Source organism: Penicillium odoratum (genome assembly GCF_028828045.1).
Source record: "Penicillium odoratum strain IBT 22623 chromosome Unknown utg000004l_segment0_segment0, whole genome shotgun sequence".
In the NCBI taxonomy this organism is placed as follows: Eukaryota; Fungi; Ascomycota; class Eurotiomycetes; order Eurotiales; family Aspergillaceae; genus Penicillium; species Penicillium odoratum.
The window spans coordinates 1,657,984-1,680,983 of NW_026643146.1; the positions used below are offsets into that span (position 1 = coordinate 1,657,984).

The window sequence follows — 23,000 nt, forward strand, 5'->3', positions numbered from 1 at the left end:
GAGATTAGCGTGGACTTCCGGGACCGAGGATGTTTAGTTGGCCTTTCGGCTTTGTGTGAATTGACCAATCCTATGCTCTGCACTGATCACGGTAGATAATGCAATTGCCATACTGCCTGCATTTGCCTTATCGGTGGGAAGATAGTGCATGAATACACGGTAAAATTGGCTGATACAGTTATCCCCTCGGTGCTAACCATATGGGATTCAGATCATATTTTTGGAAAGAAAACTTGAATATGACGAGCGCGTCGCACAGGATATACAGGGATTGTAGATCGGAATGCACCGGGATTAAGTTGCTTCTATGGTCAATGATTCTAAATCTTTCCTGACCGCTCATCTGGAGGACACAGACCACTTGCATGAGGCCACTAGTTCAACCCCCGGCCTCGGATGATGATATCAACGTACTATACTCCCGTGGTGGATTAGAACTTAGTGGATTAGTGGGTTATATAAACCCCAATTTCCCCCCCTCTATCAATCAGTACAATTAAAGTCTTCCCCATTTCATTCAGATGCCTTCCTCTGCCCCCCTGATCCGCTCCAAAGCCAACCCCCCAAATGGTCATAAACCTGAAATTCCAGTCAGCTATGACATAAACATCCCCTATGTTGATGTGAATAAACAAACCAAGATCAACACTCCATACCCGGAGTATCTCCCGACCTGGGATCCAATATGGTTTGACCCACTACCAGAATTCGACTACGAAGACCCAGCCCTCCGCGTAAAGGATAAATCCAAATCAAACCTCCTCACCCCAAATGTGAAACTCACCGATATCCAACCCGCAATCGGCAGCATAGTCGAAGGCATCCAACTAAACAAACTCACAAACATTCAAAAGGATGAACTAGCCCTCCTCATCTCTGAGCGAAAGGTCCTAGCCTTCCCAAACCAAGATCTCATCGACGCAGGCCCAGCAGAACAAGAAGCATTCATGCGCTACTTCGGCAAACCAAATTACCAGCCGGTCTCAGGCACTGTACGGGATCATCCCGCCTTCCATGTTATTCACCGTGACGGGAATCGCGAGGAAATCGCTCGTTTCCTCGAAGCGCGTACAACAACTACTCTCTGGCATCAGGATGTCAGCTACGAGATCCAGCCACCAGGCTATGTCATGCTGGGTCTTCTTCAAGGGCCAGAAGTGGGTGGGGATACGGTCTTTGCAGCGACTGATATGGCGTATAAGCGATTGTCGCCCACATTGCGCGGGTTCCTGGATACGTTGAATACAGTGCATTCGTCTGCGAAGATGATTCAGCATACGCGATTGATGGGCGGTTTGGTGAGGAAGGATGCTGTTGATACTGTTCATCCGCTTGTGAGGATTCATCCTGTTACGGGGGAGAAGTGTTTATTTGTGAATGCGGAATTTATTACTAAGGTTCAGGGGATGAAGGAGCCTGAGACGAAGTGGATGTTGGATTTCCTGATGAATCATATTGTGACTGGGCATGACTTTCAGGCTAGAGTGCGATGGCAGCCGAGGACAATTGTGATGTTTGATAATAGATCTACAACTCGTGAGTGCTCCCCCTTCCCTGTCTGTGAGTAGAAGCTAATCAGGTCAGACTCCGCTATTGTTGATTACCTTGATGAGGAATATGGTGCCAAGGCTCGTCATATCTTTCGTTTGATTGCGTTGGGAGAGAAGCCGATTCCTGTTTATGATGAATTCTCCTAGTCCCATAGATAGACTTATGATTTGCTTTTGGCGGGAGTTTTAGACTTTTCGGCTTCAAAATGTTTATTTGCCTAATTGATAATACTTTATCCTTCCTAATCATTGAAACGGGTTCTCATTATATTGAAGATCGATTTTCATATTCACCTCCACAAACGCCGCCTAGAGTACAAGCAATGAGATGATCCTTCCAGGTTGAGACAAGACGCAAAATTGAGAACTTAGTTCAGGAGGTCCGAGATCCTTCGCTGAAGGTCCCGACTTCGGTCCACAATGTCGGGACCGTTGCCCGCTCCCTGCTGCAGTAGTAACAGGGTCTCGGCAACACGTTCGGCAACCACGTCTGACCCGAATACCATCCCGCCTAGCCGCATGGTCTCGTGGAACCATCCTTCCAATAGGTAGAGTAGATCGGTGGCGATGAATCGGCGGTATGTCCCCTGGAACGGCGCCTCGTCGGTGTAGTACATGGCCTCCAGGACCCCATAAATGGACTCGTGTGCAACTCCCAGATCCAGGAAAAGATCGACAATCCAGTGATCAGGTCCAACGTGGCGCTGGTGCTCTAGCGAATAGCGTTCCAGCAACGGGACCAGTTCACGCACGGGGAATACGGTCTCCGACATACGGAGCCGACTGCCAAGACTACGGACTTTCTCAATAACTGCTTCATAGGGTTGTGGGGAGCCCCGCTCCACTGTGACGGCGTGCAGATCGTGAACAAGATGGTGCCAAGTGGCCTTGATGTCGGCTGCATTCCGGTAATCGGCTAGGAAGAAGATCTGCAGACAGATGTCATAGTAACTCGCCGAGTCGGCATATTGGTTGAAGAGCTAATTCTTAGTCAGTGCTGCACAGAGCCGGACTTTTACCGGACTTTGATCGGACTTACTGTACTAATGTCCATCACAGGACCATCCACGTCTTGCAGAACCTCGTTCTTACGGTCCGGTGTGATCCGGTCATCATCCTTCAAGCGCTGCAGGAGGTCATCCTGGATGTTGGCCACATCGATAAGATTGGAAATTTCCTGCAGCAGACGCTGCCGTGCCTGACGCCCCACATCAGGTGTGTAAGTCGAGGCGTTGGCCCGGGCCCGGCCCAGGTACTCAATACGCCGGCTCAGGGAAAGGGTAAAAGCACTCTGTGCGAGCTGGAACTGCACCTTGGCGGCCTCGAAAAAGCGCTGTGATTGTGCGTAGTAGCGCCACAGCAAATCGGCATGGGCGATGTCGTCAGTAGACTTTCTTTCCAGGTAGGTTACAACAAATGGAGATTGTGTCTGCAAGAGACGATCGTTCCACCCCTGCTCCAGATACCAATCGTAAAGGCTGGTCAAGAATACCTCGTCGTTCGAATCGGAGATGATGGTATACGCCTCGTTCTGGCGCTTGGCGATCTGGGTCATCTGGCCATCAACGAATCCGGGGTCAGTTGCGGCCAATGTATCAACTGCAATGATAACATTGAATACGAGATCGTAACATTGCTTGCGGAACAAGTAGACGGTCTTCCGTGGGTCCTGTATGCTGGTAAGTTGGTGTGTGGTGTGATATCTGAGGGGCATCTGTACTTGTTCGGGGCGTCCATCCATGATCCAGGAGAGCGCGAGATTTGCCTTGTCGCATCGAGAAGCAACAGTAAGTGCCAATTGAATTGCACCTAAAGAATTAGCGACATCAAGACAACTGGTGTTAAGACATACCGGCAAAGAATTGATTTCCAATATAGTTCTCCACAGCAGAAACTAAATAATCCATGGGCAGGTTGTCCGCCACCTGCCGGAACAGGTTCAAACTCTCGTTCAAAAGGTTGCGGCCTAGCTCGGAATTGGCCCCAGCCTCGGTGGCCCGCTTGAGTAGTTCTTGCGCCTTGAAGATGACCACATCTTCCGCACTGCAGAAGCTGCCGCATCGGCGCCGCAGGGCATCAGCAACGGTCTCAACATTGGAGCCCTTGGCAATGTTGCGGTTCACAATGCTCTTGACCAGCTCCTTGGCAACTTCGTTGCCCTTGCTAGTACTGAAAAGCTCCTCATAGGTGAGCTTCAAGAACTTTTGCTTTGAATCCTCGGGCAGGGTGGCCACAATCTCGTCTACTCGCTCATCGAAAAGAACAAGGACGAAGGAGATTCCTTCGATGGTATTAGAGACTAACTGAACAAGAGAGTGCAGCGCACGGTGCTCGCCCTGCAGCGCAGTTTCTTCTTGCTTGGTAGAGGCTCGTGCGAGGGCCTCGGGCCCACTGAGCCCTTCGATGAAGCTTTTGTTGGTCTTGAAAAAGTTCTGAAGTGCGGAGAGATCGTGCTGGATTGTCTGCAGTTTTGAGGCAGGCACGGAAGCGGAGACAGTGATAGCACCACTTGGTGCCTTGCCGACCTTGGCAATCTCCTTCTTCCAGATTGACCGCAATAGGCGGGAGAGGTACAGGGAGATACCTGCATGGCGGGGGGAGGGTTCAACAAGATCGATAGCAGGAGTAGAGCTATCAGCCACAATGTTTTCGTTGATCGCAGGGCGGCCACCAAAGTCAATAAAAACCTTGCGGGCGAACTCCAGGACCTCGGAGTCATTAATCTGAGTGAGTCGCTGATCCGAAGAGACCTCCACACCTTGTCCACAAGCTACGGCAAGCGCAGTGGCCAAGGCTTCTGGTCGGCCGTATGTGCGAATGAAGTTTCTAGCCTCTCCATCTAGACCTTCCTCGCCGCTACCACCACCGCGGACTAACGAGGCGAAGATATCCACCAGGCGTCGCCGTCGAATAACATGGATGCCCGTATTTGTCAGAATAGCAATCTCAGCAGCAGGGTGGTCAAATTGAATAGCCAACTCGTTTCCAAACCCTGCAGAGCTTGGTGGAGGAGGCGAGCAGAGGCCAATGGCTTCTGCTCGACCGCCAAGGCTCATCCAAATGGCTGACTCGCCTGTTTTCCCAGTCAAAACATTATCTTGGGCCCTGGAAACCCGACCAGAATCTGGGGACGAAATGAACAGAGTATCGACCTTGTGTGCGGGATCCTTGGAGGCGAAGCAAAAGAAGTATCCCGGTGGGAACCGCGCTGCCATCCGCGTCGGCGACAAAGTTTGAATCGCAAGTTTACCGCCAGGCTGCTGGAAGCGAGGTAGCCCAAAATCAGCAGGAGCATCGACCGGTGGGGTCTTGACGTGCTGGGCTTGCATGCTGGTGGGAGCATTGGTACCATTGGGCACGGGCGACCAGCTGTAGGAACCGGTGGCACTCAGATAGATGCGGTATCCAGTGGCAGTTGTGGCAACAAGATGATAACGAGAGGCTTCTGCTGCAGGGACAGGACTGATGGAGACAATTGGCACTTTAGGGTTAAGAGTTTCGTTAGATGCAATGATATGTCCGATGTTCGAGTAAATGTCCAAAGCATGCTTGGTGATGGCCAGAGAGAGAGAGCCGTCGGGCTTAAGGTGGAACACCCGGATAGTAGAGGTCGAAGACAAAGTGTAGAGCAGGTTCCGGCTCTCGTCAATGACCATCTGTTCTACATTCTCCATGGCCACTTTTGCTAAATTCGTCAAGCTCAGCGACGGTGCAAATGCTGCCAGCCGGGAGCTGGTGTGGTTGACCTTCCCGCAACGACCCTGGAACCATCGCTCCTCTTGTTGGTATGTCAATTCGTAAACATCGTTGTCAGACGAACCGCCGAAGAAGATCCGGCCAGTCGAGTCGAAGGAGGCGAAAACGTGAATATCCAGACCCCGAATCGGAACCGCCATTCCGGTCTGATACAAGGTAACCTGTCGCCCGCCGTTCGGTGTGTTCTCCACTCCCATGCCCAACAAAATCAATTCGGCGGTGGTTGACACCACAAGTAAATGAGTGATTGCTGGCAAAAACACTCCGGCGCGAGGCTTTACGAGCTTGACGGTGTTGATACTGTTTGGCTGGTCTTCAAAACCAACCAATTGAGGGTTCGGGTGTGTGAAATCCCACAGATAGAGCGCGTTGTCGATGGCCACCCACGCGTGGTTCAGCTCGGCGAAAAGTCCCATGCTTGTCGATACCTGGGCGCGATTGTATTGATCAAAGATCTGGTCGGGGATGTTGTACATTTTGACTTTTTGGAATGGCGCCCATGACGCGGATGTGGGGATGTCATATTCAGATGAGAATCCCTCTATTCAACATTAGCACTGATCACGAGGCCCGAATGAAAAACATACGTGATAAATAACTATCCAGATCTGGGTATCTCGATTCTTGGAAGAGGACCTCATTGATGGTACGCGCTCCTCGCTCTTCTGTGCTCAAGTTCTTGTTTTGTGTCGCAGCGATTTGGGGAAGCTTGGGAAGCATTTGAGGCGGGCTCCGAAGAGGGATCGGCGGCAGCTGCTGATGTGGAGGAGATCTAGGACCATCTCGAGGCACGGCTGGCGTTTGCAGGTAAGCTCCCGGTAGAGGTTTCTGCGGCGTCGCCGGAGGTAGGTTTGCTTGAAGAATCGGGTACGACATTGCGCTCAGCTGGGGAGGAGAGAGGGACGGACTCCCCGCTGAATAGACAATGGGAAAGGAATCTGCAGTCTGGATAAGAGATATTGCAAAAGCTGCAAAAATGTCAAACAACGATAAGTCGGAAGTGGAAGGCGCGAACAGCTTTTTGAAGATGATCAGTTTCAAGGTTTCTTTTGCGAGGTCAACAATTCCCGTGCACGGACCACCAGTAATGATCTTCCGCCTTTTCAAATGATTCCCAACTTCAACTTGTTTCAGTTCAGGCCAATTAAAGCACATCAACATGTTCCGTGTCGGAAGATTCACTTGCGCTTCTATGCGCCAGGTGCGATGGAATTCCACTGCTACTACTCCACCTATGATGGCAACACTGAGGGCTGATCTCAAGACCGCTATGCGTGCCAAAGATACTGCCCGGTATGGTCAAATCCTCAAATACAATGGATTTTTAGCTAACCATTGCAGGCTCAATGTCCTTCGTGCCTTGATTTCCGAGACCAACAATGCTGCCAAAACCTCCCAACCATTCACTACCGATCTTCAACTTCTGTCCCTGATACGGAAACGTTCCAAAGCCTCCCAAGAGGCTGCGGAGTTGTTTGCTAAAGAAGACCGCGCGGATCTGAAAGCCAAGGAAGATGAACAAGTCACCATCCTGGAGGAGTACGCCAGTCAGATCAAAACAATGCCCATTGAGGAGTTGGAAGCGATCATTGCCTTGCATATTGCTAAAATTCAGGCCAATGGAGACAAGCCGCGGTCCGGTCCTCTCATCGGAGCTCTTTTTGTCAAAGGAGGACCATTGGATGGCAAGCCAGTAAACAAGGCCGATGTGCCAGGTTTGGTGAACAAGCTTCTAGGATCAAATTGATCGTGTTATATAACAGATGTATTATAATTGAGAGGCATCTCCTCCCTGTATCAAAATAAATTGACTGTCACCTTTGGAGAAATGATCATGGCAAGGTCTGCATCAAATTAGGCCCGTTATCATGGCCAATCGAAATGGATTTTGCTTGCTACAGCTTATAAAATTGCTAGGTTGTGTAATGGCTTGATGGTTCGCGCATTGTGGTTGTAGACATACTCCAGGCTAGTGTTCCATTGCTTGGACGTGGTAAAGGATATTATGACCAGTTCTAACTCGATGTTCATAGCTGAGCAAGATGCCGTTCCTTGGTATAACCCAACCCCTGTATTTTCCTAATCCGAAAGAACTTTAACTCCGTTAAAAGTGGCTTGTCGCTCCAGGAGCACATGTCGAGGAGATCCGGTAATGGCGCATGACTGGCATGACTGGGTTGCGCGCCTGGTGGGTGAGCGGTATCCGGACCGCCGAAATGAAACAGAAACAGAAATCGATTTAAATGGCTTGAATAAGGGAGACGTTGTCGCCCTTAAGGAGAATTTGACCTGTATCCTGATGTTAGCTACCTTTCAATGCTCGGATGGATCTAACATACCCAACGGTCTCCGCTTCTCCTCCTCTGTCTTTGTGGCTAGGCGCACCTCGATCGCATCGTCAATGACAAGGTTCATGAATTCATCGAATCCCTGGAATACGTTAGTAGAGAACTTAGTTGCCCTGGGTTTTCAGAATTACCCGGATCTTTCCCTCAATCCGAATGGCCAACTGCTCGTAAAGCCAGACGGAAACAGTGCTCCGTTTCTGCAGAAGGCTGAAAATAAAGTGGATTGGTGCCAACAATGTCTTGCGGCCAGCCATGGTGAATGTGAAGGTGGTTGGTTGGAGTTGATAAGGTGTTGAAGCGAAAGAGGAAGTCAAGCTCTGCGTCCCGTGATTTGCGGTAATACCATTACACAAGTCACGGGCAAACATCCCACCTTCTCTTATTCTCACACTCATATCGCGACTTCAACCCCCCCTTATCGTATCCCCTACACACTCTCTTTTTCTTTCTTTTTTGTGTCACTCGGGGTATAAATCACTGAGCTCAAATATCTTGTACATCGCAATTCTCGACGATATGGCCAGCAAGGATGGTGGGCAGGCATTCGCCCCGGTCCTAGCGGCCGTCGCGACAATGCAAGGGAACGTTTCCAGGGCTGAAAAGACCCAAGCCCACGAATTCCTTGAGAAGTTCCAGAAATCGGTACGATACCCCTCCTTTCAGTAGGAAACTCTGGATTAACATATGTCAGATCGAGGCGTGGGAAACGACGCATTCGCTATTACAGTCGCACGACGTACCGATCGAAGCCAAATTGTTCGCCGCAACCACATTGAAGGGAAAGGTAAGCTCTGCGACAATTCACAAGATATTACAAGAATGCGCGGGCTGACACCAGTAGATCGTATTCGATTTGGACCAACTCAACCCAGAGTCTGTTTTAGCCCTTCGGGATTCCGTCCTTGGTCTCCTCGTTGCCTTTGCCTCCGGTCCACGACCCATCCAGACTCAGCTATGCGTGTGTTTGGCAAGTTTGGCGATCCAGATGACCGCATGGAAAGACGTGCTCGCCACGGTGGGATCCGCATTGGGTAGCAGTGCGGGGGACAGTGTGCTGGAGTTCTTAAAGATCCTCCCAGAGGAGGTTACAGAAGGCCGCAAAATCAATCTCAGCGAGGATGAGCTTCTGTCGCGCACAAAGGAGCTACTGGAGGACAATGCCGAGCAGGTTATGCAGCTGATGGTTCAATATTCTCAGTCCTCGCCCTCCGCTGCAACCAACCCGCGTCTTCTGGACTGCATTACCTCATGGCTTCGTGAAATTCCCGCCGCTCGGGTCGTCGAGTCGCCTTTAATGGACGTTATCCTGAAAGCTTTGGACAATGACGTGTCTTTCGATGCCGGCGTTGACTGCATGTGTACCCTCTTCCGAGACACCAAGGATGTTGACGAAGCCCTCCCCATAATTCAAACCCTTTATCCGCGACTGATGGCTCTCCGGCCTAAGATTCTCGAAACCGCCGAAGCTGAAGATCTGGAGGCGTTCAAAGGCATTACCCGAATGTTCTCGGAAGCCGGTGAGGCCTGGGCCGTTCTCATCGCTCGCCTGCCGGTCGAATTCCGCGGCCTTGTGGAGGCTGTCCTGGAGTGCTGTGCGCGCGATTGGGAGCGAGAGGCTGTCTCTCTCACTTTCATTTTCTGGTACGAATTGAAACAGTACATCACTATCGATCGATACGCGGATTCTCGCGTCAATTTCCAAGACATCTTCTCCCAGCTGGTGGATATCATGGTTAAGCACTTGGAATTCCCTAGCCCCGAGGATGGTGAAATCGATCTCTTTGGCGGCGACCGAGAGCAGGAGGAAAAGTTCCGCCAGTTCCGACACTCTATGGGTGATGTCTTGAAGGACTGCTGTTCTGTTGTTGGCGTGACCGAGTGTCTTGGCAAGATCTATCACTTGATCCAGCAGTGGGTGGGCAAGTATGCTGCGCAAGCCAGCAACGAGCACGTTCCACACTGGCAGGAGCTGGAGGCCCCTCTCTTTGGACTCCGCGCCATGGGCCGCATGGTTGACCCCGAGGAAAGTACCGTCTTGGGTCAATTGGTCAGTTTGATTGTCCAAATCCCCGATCAAGAGAAGGTTCGATTCCAGGCGATCATGGCTCTCGCTCGATACACCGAGTGGACTGCTCTTCACCCGGAAACCCTCGAGGCGCAGCTCAACTACGTTATTTCTGCCTTCCAACACCCCTCTCCGGAGGTCATCCAGGCGGCTGCTCTTGCGTTCAAGTTCCTTGGAACCGATTGCCAGAAACTGCTCGGTGGCCATATTGACCACCTGCATTCCTTCTTCTTGTCTGTGCTCGACAAACTTAAGCCAGCCAGCCAAGAAGAAGTGACAGAGGGTGTTGCAGCTGTGGTGTCCGTGCAACCTCTGGAGAAGATTTATGACTCTTTCAAAATGTTCTGCGATCCGATCATGCAACGAATTATGAACCTAGCCAACAACGCCCAAGATGAGGAAGGTCAGCGAGCGGTTGCCGACCACTTGCAGTTGATCACAATCTTTATTCAAGTGGTGACCCCCATCGTTGCGCCGGGTGAGGAAAACCCCGCCGTCAAATACTGTGGCGAAATCCTGCCTATCATGGCTACGATCGTTATGAATTTCACATCTTCTACCCCCATTCTAGAGCGCGTGTGCCGGTGCTGGCGTTATATGATTATATCCTACCGGACCGCTATGATTCCCCTTCTTCCCACTCTCGCTCAGAGTATTGCCAGTGGTTTTGAGGCATCCCGAGAGGGTTGCTTCTTGTGGGCCACGGACGCAGTTGTCCGCGAGTACTCTGATGGTGCTGAGTATGTGGACCAGGCGACTAGCGATGCTGTCTACCAGTTCTATGAGCAGCAGGCCATTTCATTCCTCCGCATTTTGAATGATCTCCCCCCGGAGAATCTTCCCGATGGTAAGATCTCCCATCAGTCTGTGAATTTCCCGTCTAACTTGAACAGTGATCGAGGATTTTTTCCGGTTGTCTTCTGACGCCGTCCGCTACTACCCCAAGAAATGTATCAGCTCGTCATTGTCCATCCCCATCTTCTCAGCGGCACTCAGTGCTCTCACCCTCCAACAAGTTGATCCCCTCATTGCCACCCTCCACTATTACCGCGACCTGTTCAGCTTTGCATTCGACAAGCCCATTGTCTCCGAGTTCACCAGCCCCGAGGGCACACCCTACAGCAACCCTCCTGAGATCCGTGAGGCCGTCAAGGCTCTTCTTCTGTCCCAGGGTCAGCTTCTATCCCAGCGCATTCTAACAGGCATGATGTTCAGCTTCCCTGGTGACTGTTTCCCTGATGCATCAGGGGTTATGATGACTCTGTTTGAGGTGCTTCCTCAGGAGACTGGCGCCTGGCTAGAGAATACCCTGCAGATGCTGCCTCCCGGCTCCATGAAGCCGGCCGAAGCGGAGCGACTTCTCAAGGGCATTGCCGAGAAGGTGCAGTCTCATGAGACACGGAAGATTCGCGTTTTACTTCAAGGTTTGTCAATTCTCTAATAGAGTTGTTCCATTCTAACGTTGTCAGATTTCACCAACTCGTACCGTCGCCGCAATGTGGCTCCCCGCGATGGCCTCGGCCGCCTCGAAGCGACACGGTTCCGATTCAGCGGATGAGATATCTTTTTTTTAGTGTACAATTTTTCTTCTCATTTTCATATGTTCATAGGGTCATGCCCGGAACAAAAAAAGATCCCCCGGAGCATTTGCACAACAGGTGTTGGTCCATTCCTCTTAACGCGATATGTGCCATGTATGGTATTGCATGAGGCACACGAATCCGGTCGTGCTCGTGATGATTTATGATCTGGGTGAGTCGGCTGCCAGATCTTGTCTGGCCTTTCGATACATTGAATCTTCGTGATTGTACGAATCGGCATTTCCCAGTTATGTGCGTTATGACAGGTAGAAGATACCAATAGACAATAAGTCGACTTATGCAGTAGAACTGGCAGTTGATCACGCAGAGAACCTGTAAACACAAACATGCTATGACATGGTCTCAATGTCAATTGATGTGATGTCAAAATTTAGTCTGAATTTACATGAGACCAGGCACCTGGGTCTTAGCTATAGCCCCCCTGAATATGACGCACCTGAAATTAGTCCAGCTTGTATGAAGATTGAACATCTGAAAAGCATTTCGCTGGGAATCCCCGTCTTCTTTCGAATCTTCCATCACTCAAAGCATCAGGTGTCATGTACCGTGGCAGCTGGCCCGCTAACCACAACATTCACCCCCTCATCAGGATGCATTACATTACTTCACAGGTGTCAACAATCATTTCCATGGGTAATGACATTATGCTGGTGAAGCCGCCACTTTTACATACATTTGAGAAGATTCTCCATGTTTCTCTTTTACATATCTATGAAATTGAAAGTTTTATGGGATCATCAATGATTGATTATTAGAATGCAACGCTATGTATTAATGAGCTGAATATATATATACTGTACATTAACTCGAAAGGATAGGATCACCCATTCGAATTCCGATTTAAGGGAAGTTCTTCAACGGGGATATTCTCCCCTTCTTCCCCACCCTCTTCAGAAGGTATATTTTTATAAGAGCGCACCCTTCGTCGACGAAGAGTCCTCCACACAAATAATACAGCTACACCAACAATACCAGTGAGCAGGATGAGAACAATGAAGCCTTCTACTACACGCAGGATATCGTATGCCTTGTAGACGGCCTTGGCGACTTCTTTTGTTTCGGCATAGATGGCATCATCCGATTTAATCTTGGCGTTGGTGGAAGTCTTGGAGTCATCAACAGCTTTGGAGTCATCGATCACTTTAGAGTCATTGACTGCGATGGAGTTATCGACCTTGTCCACTTCATCCACTTTTTCTTGGAGATAGAGGATGGTGGGGTCATCGGGGCTTGGCGATGTTCCTTCAAATCCGACGGCGTGCCAATCATCAGGTCTGTTGGTTCGGTGGAGAAGAGAGATTCCTAGGACAAATCCTTCTGCGTCAACCGCTTCAGCAGACACCCAGTCCATGTACCCGTCAGCTAGGTACATAGTCTCGAAATCTGATTTCTCGGTGTGTCCGATCAAGACGTTCTCGCCCTCCTCGCGGGCGCGAGCGTAGAAATTCCATCGGGCGATATCTGTGGCGCCGTTCCAGCTAACGTGGATGATGGTTAGGACGTCCTTGGTATTTGTGCCATACACGGAGGAGACGACGTCGGGAGGGCTTTTAGGGCGGCCGATCCAGTCGAATTTGTAGGATCGGTAGCTGGAGAATCGCTCGGAGGCGAACTTAGCCCACATGAGCAGGTCTCCGTTGGGAGCGTGCTCCGAATGATAGCCCCATTGACTCCATCCGACGAACGTATTCTTGTTCGGGAGTTGCTGAACATTGCCGCGCAGACGGGTGAGGCCCCCGTCTGGTCGCTTGATGCGCTGAATCAAACGAGCCTGCATGGTGGTCGTGTCGAGGTCGATATAAAGAGCTGAGGATGTGGGCTCGTTGGCAAAGCCCTCGTCCGCGCCGTTGTTCATCAGCGAGATGATGTGGTGAGTGTCATGCGACTCGATGAATTTCACATCGTGCTGCTTGTGGAATGTGAAATCCATATCGAAGTCGCTTTCTTCTCCGCCCAGACGCCACATAATCTGACCATCGACGCCGGAGATCATATAGATGGTGTTGGTAAACCGCAAGGAGATAATGTAGTCGCCGGCTTCGTTTTTATCGACGGCGTTGATATGCACATAGTCCGTACCCGGGGCGTTCAACGGAGCATCCCATGGGTGGTAAACTGCGGATTCGTGGATTGCAATTTGATCCCGAGAGTCCCATTCAAAGACAACACCAGCGCTGTTGATATCCAATTCGACAAATCCACCGGTCTGTGCCCAGGTTTCCTCATTTGGTCGGCCGAAATCGGCAAGGCTGATTGTTTGGGTCCGATAGGCGCAGGCGAGCGCGGTCTTACCCCCATCCATGATATTAAACTCATGCATGTTGAAGAACTGAATATCGTTAACCACCCCCACTTCATGCTCGACCTCGTAGTGGTTATTCAGGATTATTCCGCTTCCTTTGGCGATGTCGTCATGCTGCAGAATGAAAGACAGGTGGGGCTGATCGTCGATATTCCAATTCGCTTTGAAGTCGAAGACATTGCGGTTGTCATACATCGGGGATCCGGCCCAGATGAGCATCTATGCGCCAGTAAGCACGAGTAAGCAGGCGTGGGATATGACAAATACTCACACCCTCATTATCATAGATATAAGGGCCAACTTGGTACTGGGTGTATCTATGGGTCGACGCCTCAGGATCAATTTGGCCATAAGGAGCCACAAACCAGTAACCCGGCTGCTGTCGTTCCCGATCAATATGTTCGATTTGGAATTTCAAGGCCCGGACTTCGGGGAGCTAGATGCGATTAGTTGAGAAGTGACAGGCTACATCAGGTTTGCTCACAGTGACAAAGGAGAGAAGGTCACTATCATGTTGTGCGACGGACCCATGTAAGAACATGAGCCCCAGAGTGAAAAGCATCGACATTAGAATGACTTGATGGAAACACCACTCATGATCAATCGAAGCCTTCAAAGGAAAAAGACTTGGGAGCAAAAAAAGGAAAAGAAGGAGAAGAATTAGGAGAAAGAACAGACTTTGAAGAGTGGAGCGGACAACTCTAGAAGATCGTAATTATTGCCGAAAACCAACTTTTCAGGAGGAAACGCCCTCCCACTCGGAGATAACCAGGCATTTCTACATCAACGGCTCTTGATTGGCCAGGACCGCGTATCGAAAGTCAAGACTTGCATGGGATTTGGCAGGCCGAAAAGTGATCGACGCCAGTCCACGCCAGTCCACGCCAGTCCAGTCCGTGGCGGAATACGCGTCTTGTGGAGCATTTCCGACATGAGTTGTGGGGGGCGCTTGCGTCCACGCAGTCGAACTGAGTAAAATGGAGATACAGGGAGTCGGAGTATTAGCTGTATAGGCTACGGAATCGAAAGTCTGAAGACAGGGCATGACCTATGCTGAATATAGAGTTGGATAGGGCTGGCTGTGGTAGCCACGGCTCTTGGTGGAAGTGACAAAATTGAGTGCCAAGACTCTCCGCCGAATGAGGCACGCGAGTGATTCAGATTGAAGACAAGTGGGCCAACTTGCATTGAGAAGAGTACTAGTTAGGTATAAAAATGGAACATATATAGAGCATCTATGAACATATGATGTCAAAGGTAGAGTTCATTCAAAGAAAGATTCATTCAATTTTGCAAGACTTCGAAGGTTTCGTGCTCGCCAAGGGGTTCGTACTCGTATAGGATTCCGTATGGAACATACCACATTTATACAATAGTATCTAGTAGTCACTATGTGTACATGGTAACCTATATAGTACTGCGATATTAATGTACTCATCGGTCAGATCAGGTCATTCTTAAAACATTTGAATGATATATGGATATATAGTCAACTGGTCTGATTTGCACTCAAGTGCTGGAATGTAATATTCTTCTATGCAAGGGGTAGTAAGGATATTGTACATCTGGAACAACTTAAAACATTTGGAGCTTTCAAACTATATGTGCATTCTAGAATAGTTGAAAGTTTATAATCCGAGAGCATCTGCATATAAGTTGTCCACAGCTCTTTGAATGCAGGTCCAAATACCAGGGCAGACGGGAATACCATTTCTACTTAGGTGGTAGGTACCTTCTAGGTAGTAATTATGTAGTAGGCAGCTAGGTATACTTGAATTTATGAATGTCATGGATATATAACCCCTGGCATACGTCATGTTTTGATACCATGACTTGGTCTTTAAATCTACCAGTTGGCAGATAATTGGTGGCACCTGGACTGCATCAAAGTACTATAGATACTAACAAGATATCATAAGGTATACGGTGACTAAAAAATCTCTAAATATTGAAAACAGATGATCAGATATCTTGTGCAGATGCACTACTAATTTCCCCAGGTCGGCGAATATTACCTCCGCTAACTTTATCCAACCCCACTCCAGTTCTCCGCACTCCCCGGAAGTCTCTCTCGTTCCTTGTCAACATCCCTCCGAGATGCTATGGCGCTCAATGGTGTGACCCGCTAAAGAAATGGACGACGAGCAACCCTCCAAGCGACGCCGGCGCAGTCGCCGCGCCCCGTCAGATCGCAAGTTCGAATGTACCCATGAGGGCTGTGGGAAAAGCTATTCACGCGCCGAACATCTATACCGACACCAGCTGAACCGTACGCTCCCTCACTCCTTTCCCTCATACCCAGACTGACAGTGAAAAGATGCCCCAAAACAGATCTTTCGCTGTGACTTCCCCAACTGCTACCGATCCTTCGTGCGCCAGGATCTTTGTGTCCGCCATCGCGAACGCCATACCACCCGCGGATCACAGCTTCAGAAGCGCGACTCCTTCACAGCGGATAGCCACGATGACCTACCGAAATCGATACTCCCAGCCTCGTCGCCTTCGTCGCCTATGACCACCGCAGACTATACATTTATGACCGACCCCGCGCCGTCAAGGTCCCCTCCGAGTACAAACTACCCATTATCTACCGGCATCGAAGGCACAGGTATCCCAGTGCCCGGCTACCCCGATCTGCCGGTGGGATTCACCCAACCTGAAAGTATGCTGGATCTTGACGCCATGTCGAATGCATACCCCATTTTCGGCGGGGAAACGTACAACCGGTCTCCCTTCGCCATGGCTGATGATTTCGCGGCTTGGCTGTTCAGTGAACCGATGGCGCCGCTGGGATACGGGATGATGCCGCTGGTGCAAAATCAGTTCTACATGAACGAGCCTGCCTATCACAATTTCTGCACCGTCATCCCGCAGCATCCGATGAGCGTGACAAGTATTCTCGACTCGGGATCGCTGCCGGCGATTATATCCGCAGAAAAACGACAGGAGCTGCTCCACTTAATGGCGACGCGATTTAACGAGGCCGCATACTCAGCCGACACTAAGCGCAAAGATGCGCTGATGATTGGGGATCTAGATAGCGACAGACATGTGTTGAGTTTGCGCATGATGCAGACGTATATCGGGTCCTATTGGTACCATTTCCATGCGCAACTACCGATTTTGCACCAGCCGACCTTTGCGGCGGATCGCACGCCAAACCTACTCTTGCTAGCGATTATGGCTATTGGAGCGGCGACTCTGGATAAGATTCATGGAACAGCGGCCACTGAGACAGCGGCAGAACTAGCTAGTTTTATTGCGTGGCATCTACGCTGGGAGATTTTTATGGATGCTGATTTCCGACCGCCGGCACGATTGTGGGTGTTCCAGGCATTGCTCCTACTGGAGGTGTACGAGAAAGGATATTCTACCCGGGCGCTGCATGAACGCGCCCATATACACCATGACACAACGTTGACACTGATGCGACGGGGGAGCTCGCTAATCGGGCGGTCATCGTTTGATACCCCCGAGTCCAGGGAGGAGGATGAATCATGGTCACATTGGATCAAGGCCGAAGCGACTCGACGAGCCGCCTTTGCTGCATTTGTGCTAGATTCCACCCATGCCACAATGTTCGGCCACTCTGCCAAGATGGTAGCGCATGAGCTCCGGCTGCCATTGCCGTGCGATGAGGCCTTATGGGCAGCAACCAGCGCCGCGGAGGTAGCGCGTGTGCAGTCGAGTCTCCAATCCCACGGCGTGCGACCCGTAATGTTTCTGGATGGACTGAAACGTACGCTGAATGGCCAGCCCGTCCGCACAAACGCGTTCGGTCGCAGTATCTTGATCGCGGGATTACTGAGCGTGAGCTGGCATCTGCACCAGCGAGATCTGCAGGTTAGTTCACTCGGAGTCGGGCAAACACTCGGTGGTCGTGATAAGTGGCGGACTGCGCTCCTCCGCGCATTCGATAACTGGCGTCGCGACTTCGACGAAGCATTGGGTTCGTCCCCGACAACCGAATCCGAGTCCCGCGATGTGCTTCATGGTCTTGCCCATATGGCCTCTCATGTGGATATTGTGGATCTTCAGATCTTTGCTGGTGCGGATCGGCTAATGGGTCGGTCTATCACTGCCCGCGACTATAGTACAGCACGCGAGAAGACCGGGCGCTGGGCGAATAAGGCCTCTGCACGCGATGCGACGTTCTATGCACTAAAATTCCTATCCACTTGCTTCGTTGAACAGGCGTCGGGGGAGTACGTTGCCCGCGATGATTACCTTCTCAACCGGCCCTGGGTTATGTACTTTGCCGTGTTAGTAGTGTGGTGTTATGGGTTTGCACTGGATGGACCTTTACGACCACCTCCTGTATTGGCAACCCCGACTGAAAAACAACACGATATGCAGATATTCCTGCAACGCGTAGGTGGGGTGCGTGAACCTAATGAGCTGGAGGGGATGAAGGGGCGAAACACATGTTTGGGTCTGTTGATGGTACTTCGAGACTCATTTGTGAGTTCACGATGGGAATTATTGAGAGAAGCGTCACGGCTGCTGGACAGCTGTATCGCAAAATTATGTAGTTAAAATACTGACGAGATTCGTTCAAATTCTCAGTCAAACACACTGTAAACCCCATGTTTAGTCTGATATGATCTCACCCTTATGTTGGTTGCCGCAACAACCGTCGATCCACTTGCCTAAATTCCCACTTCCTCATTCCTCTCCTCTTCTATTTCCCCAATACATTGAACATTGAACATTGACCTTCAAACCAACTCCATAATGGTGCGTACAAGGGATAAGATGTTGACGAATTACCTCTTCCGTCCTTGTCCCGATTGACTTCCCGCCCCCCTTCATCCCTGGATCTCCTACCACATCTACCACAACACTCATCACTCTACCAACTCCACCTATACAATATACCCTTCATCATGGCTAATAAATCCGATCAGGCCTCCACAAACTACAAAGAAGCATTCTCTCTCTTCGACCGCCGTGGTACAAACCGCGTGGCCGGTGAACTGCTTGGCGATCTCCTCCGCGCCTGCGGTCAGAATCCCACCCTCGCCGAGATCGCCGACCTTGAGAAGTCCGTTGGAGCTGACTGTATGTGTCCCCACGGGTGTTACAAAGAAAATACTAACATGATGGTAGTCGATTTCGATTCCTTCCTTAAAGTCCTCAACCGCCCCGGCGGTTTCCGCGAGCCCGGCGAGCCTGAGGAATACTGCCGTGGATTCCAGGTCTTCGATAAAGATATGACGGGTTTCATTGGAGTTGGACAGTTGCGCTATAGTACGTTACCAGATACCAGATCTGTTGTGCGGTATTGCGTTGATTCTAACAAATAATACAGTCCTTACCAACCTCGGCGAGAAAATGTCCGATGACGAGGTCGATGAGCTTCTCAAGGCTGTCGATACTAGCTCTGGCGAGATTAACTACACTGATCTTGTGCGCACTATTCTGGCCAACTAGGTCTACCCGATACCCCCCGCAGTTGCTGCTTTTGATTTTATGATGCGCACGCTTATGGTTATGGAACATGTCTGGAACCGGATCGCTTTACATTTCTTCTTTTGTTCTCTATTTTGTTGTTAGCCCCTACATCTTCACTTCGGCGTGAGGGATGCTTGTATCAGTCCAAATGGATGTCCATATTCAACGTATACAATTCAAGCTATTATCCACCTAGCCTCATAATATACAGATCGCTCATGTTCAAGCTTCATTATTCCACTCCCTCCACTCCCCTTCCCCAGTATCCTTCTCCCCCATCTTCTCCGTCTCAACGATAGCTCCAGGAAGAATATACACTGCAGTCCTCTTTTCACTGTCCACATCCTCACTCTTCCCATAATGCGCATTATCGAGATAATACCCCATTGCAACCTTGCACCGACCACACCGCAGAATAATCCTCTTCTCAATCCCGTCTTCGCGCCGGATAAGTGTTGCCCGACGATCGGGTATAGTAGTAGATAGAAGGACGGTCGCGTGTTTCGTTCTGTGCGCTTCTATATCCTCGTTCGTGGTGTCATCCAAGGGGAGGATTATAGCTTTATCTTTTGCTTCGCCGCCGCGGCGGGGCAGGGTCGATATGTCTCTTGTTGTTGCGAGGAGGAGGTGGTTGCAGAATGCGCAATGTTGGGTTCGGATTGGGAGACGGGGTTCGGATGATGCCATTTTGGGAGAGGCGTGAGTAGAGGTCCGATTGGATTGGTTTTGTGTATGCTATGCTTGCAGCTTGCGACTTCGGTGGTATGCAAGCTTGCTTTTGGTTCTGGTCTGATGAAGTGGGTGGGGTGGCTGGGGCAATCAGGGTCTGTATTTCTTGTTACTTTTGTTTTGTCTGGGAGGGTAGGTTTTCCATAGCCGATGGCACCAGGGAAGCCTTACGTAGAGATCAGTAGATTGAGAATTTGAGATTGGGGTTGAGCTTCGGAGCTGAAAGCTGGAGATTGTATTTGAAGGCGGTGGGTGGGCTTATCGTTATCGATATTTATGGCACAACTACAGACATGTGCATTTTGAGAGTGGTGACCTTAAAAGTGTGCTCAACATCTTATTTATATTTCGTTATGCAAAGATAGCTTAAGCCAGACCCAACTCCTGGTAGAATGCAGTGGTCTGCGGCTCGCGGCCCAGGAACTCAGTCACCGTCTTCATCTCGTCCTGGCTACCTCCCTTCTCCAACACCTGGTACCGGTAACGACGACCAGCAGCTTTGTTCATAGGGTCATCTCTAAAGACGGTGTAGAACATATCGGTGGAGTAGACTTGTGAACTCAAGTATCCGTAGTATCCAGCATCATAGCCACCCATCAAGTGACCGAATGTGGCTTCACCGTGAGCCCACTCGTCACCACCATTCAGGACTTCCGGGCCGTCCATCTGGGTAATCTCCTTGCGGAGACGGTTGTAAGTTGCTGAGATAGGCAGCGCCTCGATGTCGGCGTGACTCTTAGGCTGGTGGATAGTCATATCGAAGATACCAAAGTGAAGCTGGCGCAGGTTGAACAAGGCATCGTTGACGTGCTTGGTGCGGATAAGGTTTTCGATAACATCGTCAGGAATGCGCTCTGAAGGCGGGGCGGTGGCAGTCTGGTCACCACTACGCGCTTGGTGGGCTTCCTGCCAACTAGCGAGGTATTCGGGCGACAAGGTTGTGTAGTGTCTGCTCAGCGCGCGTAGCTGCGAAGGAGTCCAGCACCAGTTCTCTAGCATTTGGCTGGGCGCCTCGACAAAGTCTCGCACGGTGCTGGTACCATGGAAGCGGGAATAAGTGGTTCGGGCGACCAAGTCGTGGATGCCGTGGCCCAGTTCGTGGAACAGGGTCACAACCTCGTCGTGCTTGAGCAGACTGGGCTTCTTAGGGCCGGGCTTGGTGAAGTTGCAGACTAGAGCGGTAGCGGGGAAGCGACGGTTACCATCTGCATCAATGAAACCCTATTATCGTTAGCATCTTGTCGTTTAATTCTTTGGCAGTACGTACCGGTTGCAGACCGAAATTAGCGGCATGACCGTACTTGCCCTCACGTGGGAACAAATCCAAATACAGATAACCGACGAAGCCAGAGCCTTCACCCTCGTCATTCCACACGCTGAACACCTGCACATCCTCGTGCCAGACAATATCACTGCCCTTACCACTGGGGGCTAAGGCCGCACGGTCCTCGCCAACAATTTCGACGAACTCTAATCCAAAGAGCTCCTCAAAGATCTTGAACATACCCTCAATGGTGGTCTGCAATGGGAAGTACTCAGCAATGAGCTGATGATCAAGTGAGAAATCCCGCTCTAGCATCTTGTTGTCGTAAAATCGGTGGTCCCACAGGTAGTAGCGCCCATCGGACTGGGGTTCCAACTCTTTCTTCAGGTTCAGCAAGGTCTGGAGCTCCTGCTTTCCACCGGCAGTCAAGCGGGAGCGCAGATCGCCCAAGAATGTGTTTACAGTTTCCGGGGTCTTGGCCATCTTGTCCTCGAGGCGGAAGGCAGCGTGGTTGGGGTAGCCCAGCAGACGAGCAGCCTCATCACGCAGGATAATAGTTTCGCGGAACAGTGGAACGTTCTGGTTGCACTTGTTCTCGTTGGCGACCATGACCTGCTTGCGAGTCTCCGCATTGGTGGCGTACTTCCCAGTCGGGATCAGATCCGGGTACTTGAAGGTCAGCCAGAGCTTGCCAGCGTTCTCGCCCTCACCACGCTTCAGGCCGGAGACCACATCCTCCGGGACGCCAGCCAGCTGCTCAGGAGTGAACCAGATGCCCCCGTTCTCTTCGTTCAGGTTCTTCTGGAACTCAATGCTCAACTGACTCAGACGCTTCTTGATTTCCTTGAACCGAGCCCGCTGCGGCCCGGCGGGCAGACCCAATCCATTTCGCACGAAATCCTTGTGTTCCTTCTCCAGCAGACGACGAGATTCAGGATCAAGATCCTCATTCTTGTTCAGGACAGCATCCACCAGCTTGAACACATCCTCGCGCATGTTAGCCTCAATAGAGAAATCATCCATGAGCTCCTCCGCCTTCGAGGAAGCATCCCGGAGCTTCTGATCGGTCGATACGGCCTGGTAGAAGCCCAGGATATGTGCCTCTAACATCATAGCATTACTATCCTGAGCGAGCGGGCGCAACACATTGGCAAACGTGGCAGCATCTGGCTTGATCTCGGCAACGATTTTGTCTTGAACAGACCGAGATGTATTGATAAGGCGCTCGGCATCGGCGACAATGGATTGTGGGGTAGCAGTGAAGGTTGGCGGGGCCTGTGGCGGACGTCGGAGGTGAGCGGGGGCCATACTGGAGGTTGTCAAATATCGGAGAGGTGTAGTTCGAAAGTGACCCAGTACAGCTGAGAGGCGGGCGGCGGGGAGACGAAGGAGGGGCGCCACGATGATAGCAGCAAGGAGAATGAGGAGATGGCGAGTAAGAAGAATGGTGGAGAAGAAAGAAGAAAGATGCGGTGTGTTTCAGATTCAAGCTGCAGCTGGGATACAAGCAAGCGGGATCGGAGGTATCTAGATATGGGATCAGGTGATTACAAGGTTTCCCCGCTAAACCCAGGGAAATACGATATCACGTAATACGAACTAGTCAATCAACCCCTCTATTACTTGGGGACACCGCAGACTCTTTGGATAGGCGTTCCACTCCCTATCATTCCACTTCTCTTTTCTTTTCTTCCCAGTTAGCATCTTGAGGAGACCCCTTCTAGAAGACCCTTTTTAATATTTAACTAATACTGTAGGAAATAAGGTAGGAGAAATGGTACCATTTTGAGTGGGATACAATGGGATAACTGTTGAGGTAAGCTGGTAGCTATCAACTCAAATATCTGTCTGCTTTGCTCAACGAGTAGGAACAGATGGGCATCCAAACATTGAAGCATGTGTAGAACTGGGATATTTATAAGATTACGGAC

At 50.6% G+C, this 23,000-nt stretch overlaps 10 protein-coding genes across 10 annotated transcripts; 5 read left to right on the top strand and 5 right to left on the bottom strand.

The window, feature by feature from the left end:
- Positions 1-521: 521 nt before the first annotated feature.
- On the top strand, positions 522-1,697 carry N7520_004891 (TauD/TfdA dioxygenase family protein; the record flags this gene model as incomplete). The annotated part of the gene is made up of 2 exons (XM_057138825.1): positions 522-1,536; positions 1,585-1,697. The coding sequence occupies 2 exons, from the start codon at positions 522-524 to the stop codon at positions 1,695-1,697; spliced, it is 1,128 nt and encodes a 375-aa protein (XP_056997032.1).
- Positions 1,698-1,918: 221 nt separating this feature from the next.
- N7520_004892 (putative non-repetitive nucleoporin) lies at positions 1,919-6,182 on the bottom strand (the record flags this gene model as incomplete). The annotated part of the gene is made up of 4 exons (XM_057138826.1): positions 1,919-2,530; positions 2,590-3,359; positions 3,403-5,847; positions 5,894-6,182. 4 exons carry the CDS (start codon positions 6,180-6,182, stop codon positions 1,919-1,921), a joined length of 4,116 nt encoding a protein of 1,371 aa, XP_056997033.1.
- A 283-nt stretch (positions 6,183-6,465) lies between these two features.
- On the top strand, positions 6,466-7,053 carry N7520_004893 (uncharacterized protein; the record flags this gene model as incomplete). Its single annotated transcript, XM_057138827.1, has 2 exons — positions 6,466-6,599; positions 6,648-7,053. The coding sequence occupies 2 exons, from the start codon at positions 6,466-6,468 to the stop codon at positions 7,051-7,053; spliced, it is 540 nt and encodes a 179-aa protein (XP_056997034.1).
- A 492-nt stretch (positions 7,054-7,545) lies between these two features.
- N7520_004894 (small nuclear ribonucleoprotein E) lies at positions 7,546-7,908 on the bottom strand (the record flags this gene model as incomplete). Its single annotated transcript, XM_057138828.1, has 3 exons — positions 7,546-7,595; positions 7,646-7,736; positions 7,786-7,908. The coding sequence occupies 3 exons, from the start codon at positions 7,906-7,908 to the stop codon at positions 7,546-7,548; spliced, it is 264 nt and encodes an 87-aa protein (XP_056997035.1).
- Positions 7,909-8,170: 262 nt separating this feature from the next.
- On the top strand, positions 8,171-11,277 carry N7520_004895 (mRNA transport regulator MTR10; the record flags this gene model as incomplete). The annotated part of the gene is made up of 5 exons (XM_057138829.1): positions 8,171-8,296; positions 8,346-8,438; positions 8,496-10,566; positions 10,613-11,143; positions 11,189-11,277. 5 exons carry the CDS (start codon positions 8,171-8,173, stop codon positions 11,275-11,277), a joined length of 2,910 nt encoding a protein of 969 aa, XP_056997036.1.
- An 863-nt stretch (positions 11,278-12,140) lies between these two features.
- Positions 12,141-14,196, bottom strand: N7520_004896 (uncharacterized protein; the record flags this gene model as incomplete). The annotated part of the gene is made up of 3 exons (XM_057138830.1): positions 12,141-13,841; positions 13,894-14,058; positions 14,107-14,196. Coding segments are annotated over 3 exons (1,956 nt in total), but the record flags the coding sequence as incomplete, so codon positions are not given.
- Positions 14,197-15,755: 1,559 nt separating this feature from the next.
- On the top strand, positions 15,756-18,158 carry N7520_004897 (putative C2H2 finger domain protein; the record flags this gene model as incomplete). Its single annotated transcript, XM_057138831.1, has 2 exons — positions 15,756-15,891; positions 15,940-18,158. The coding sequence occupies 2 exons, from the start codon at positions 15,756-15,758 to the stop codon at positions 18,156-18,158; spliced, it is 2,355 nt and encodes a 784-aa protein (XP_056997038.1).
- A 198-nt stretch (positions 18,159-18,356) lies between these two features.
- Positions 18,357-19,055, top strand: N7520_004898 (uncharacterized protein; the record flags this gene model as incomplete). The annotated part of the gene is made up of 3 exons (XM_057138832.1): positions 18,357-18,359; positions 18,530-18,872; positions 18,934-19,055. The coding sequence occupies 3 exons, from the start codon at positions 18,357-18,359 to the stop codon at positions 19,053-19,055; spliced, it is 468 nt and encodes a 155-aa protein (XP_056997039.1).
- Positions 19,056-19,298: 243 nt separating this feature from the next.
- On the bottom strand, positions 19,299-19,763 carry N7520_004899 (uncharacterized protein; the record flags this gene model as incomplete). The annotated part of the gene is made up of 1 exon (XM_057138833.1): positions 19,299-19,763. The coding sequence occupies one exon, from the start codon at positions 19,761-19,763 to the stop codon at positions 19,299-19,301; it is 465 nt and encodes a 154-aa protein (XP_056997040.1).
- A 408-nt stretch (positions 19,764-20,171) lies between these two features.
- Positions 20,172-22,377, bottom strand: N7520_004900 (M3 family metallopeptidase; the record flags this gene model as incomplete). The annotated part of the gene is made up of 2 exons (XM_057138834.1): positions 20,172-21,026; positions 21,073-22,377. 2 exons carry the CDS (start codon positions 22,375-22,377, stop codon positions 20,172-20,174), a joined length of 2,160 nt encoding a protein of 719 aa, XP_056997041.1.
- Between the last annotated feature and the right edge of the window lie 623 nt (positions 22,378-23,000).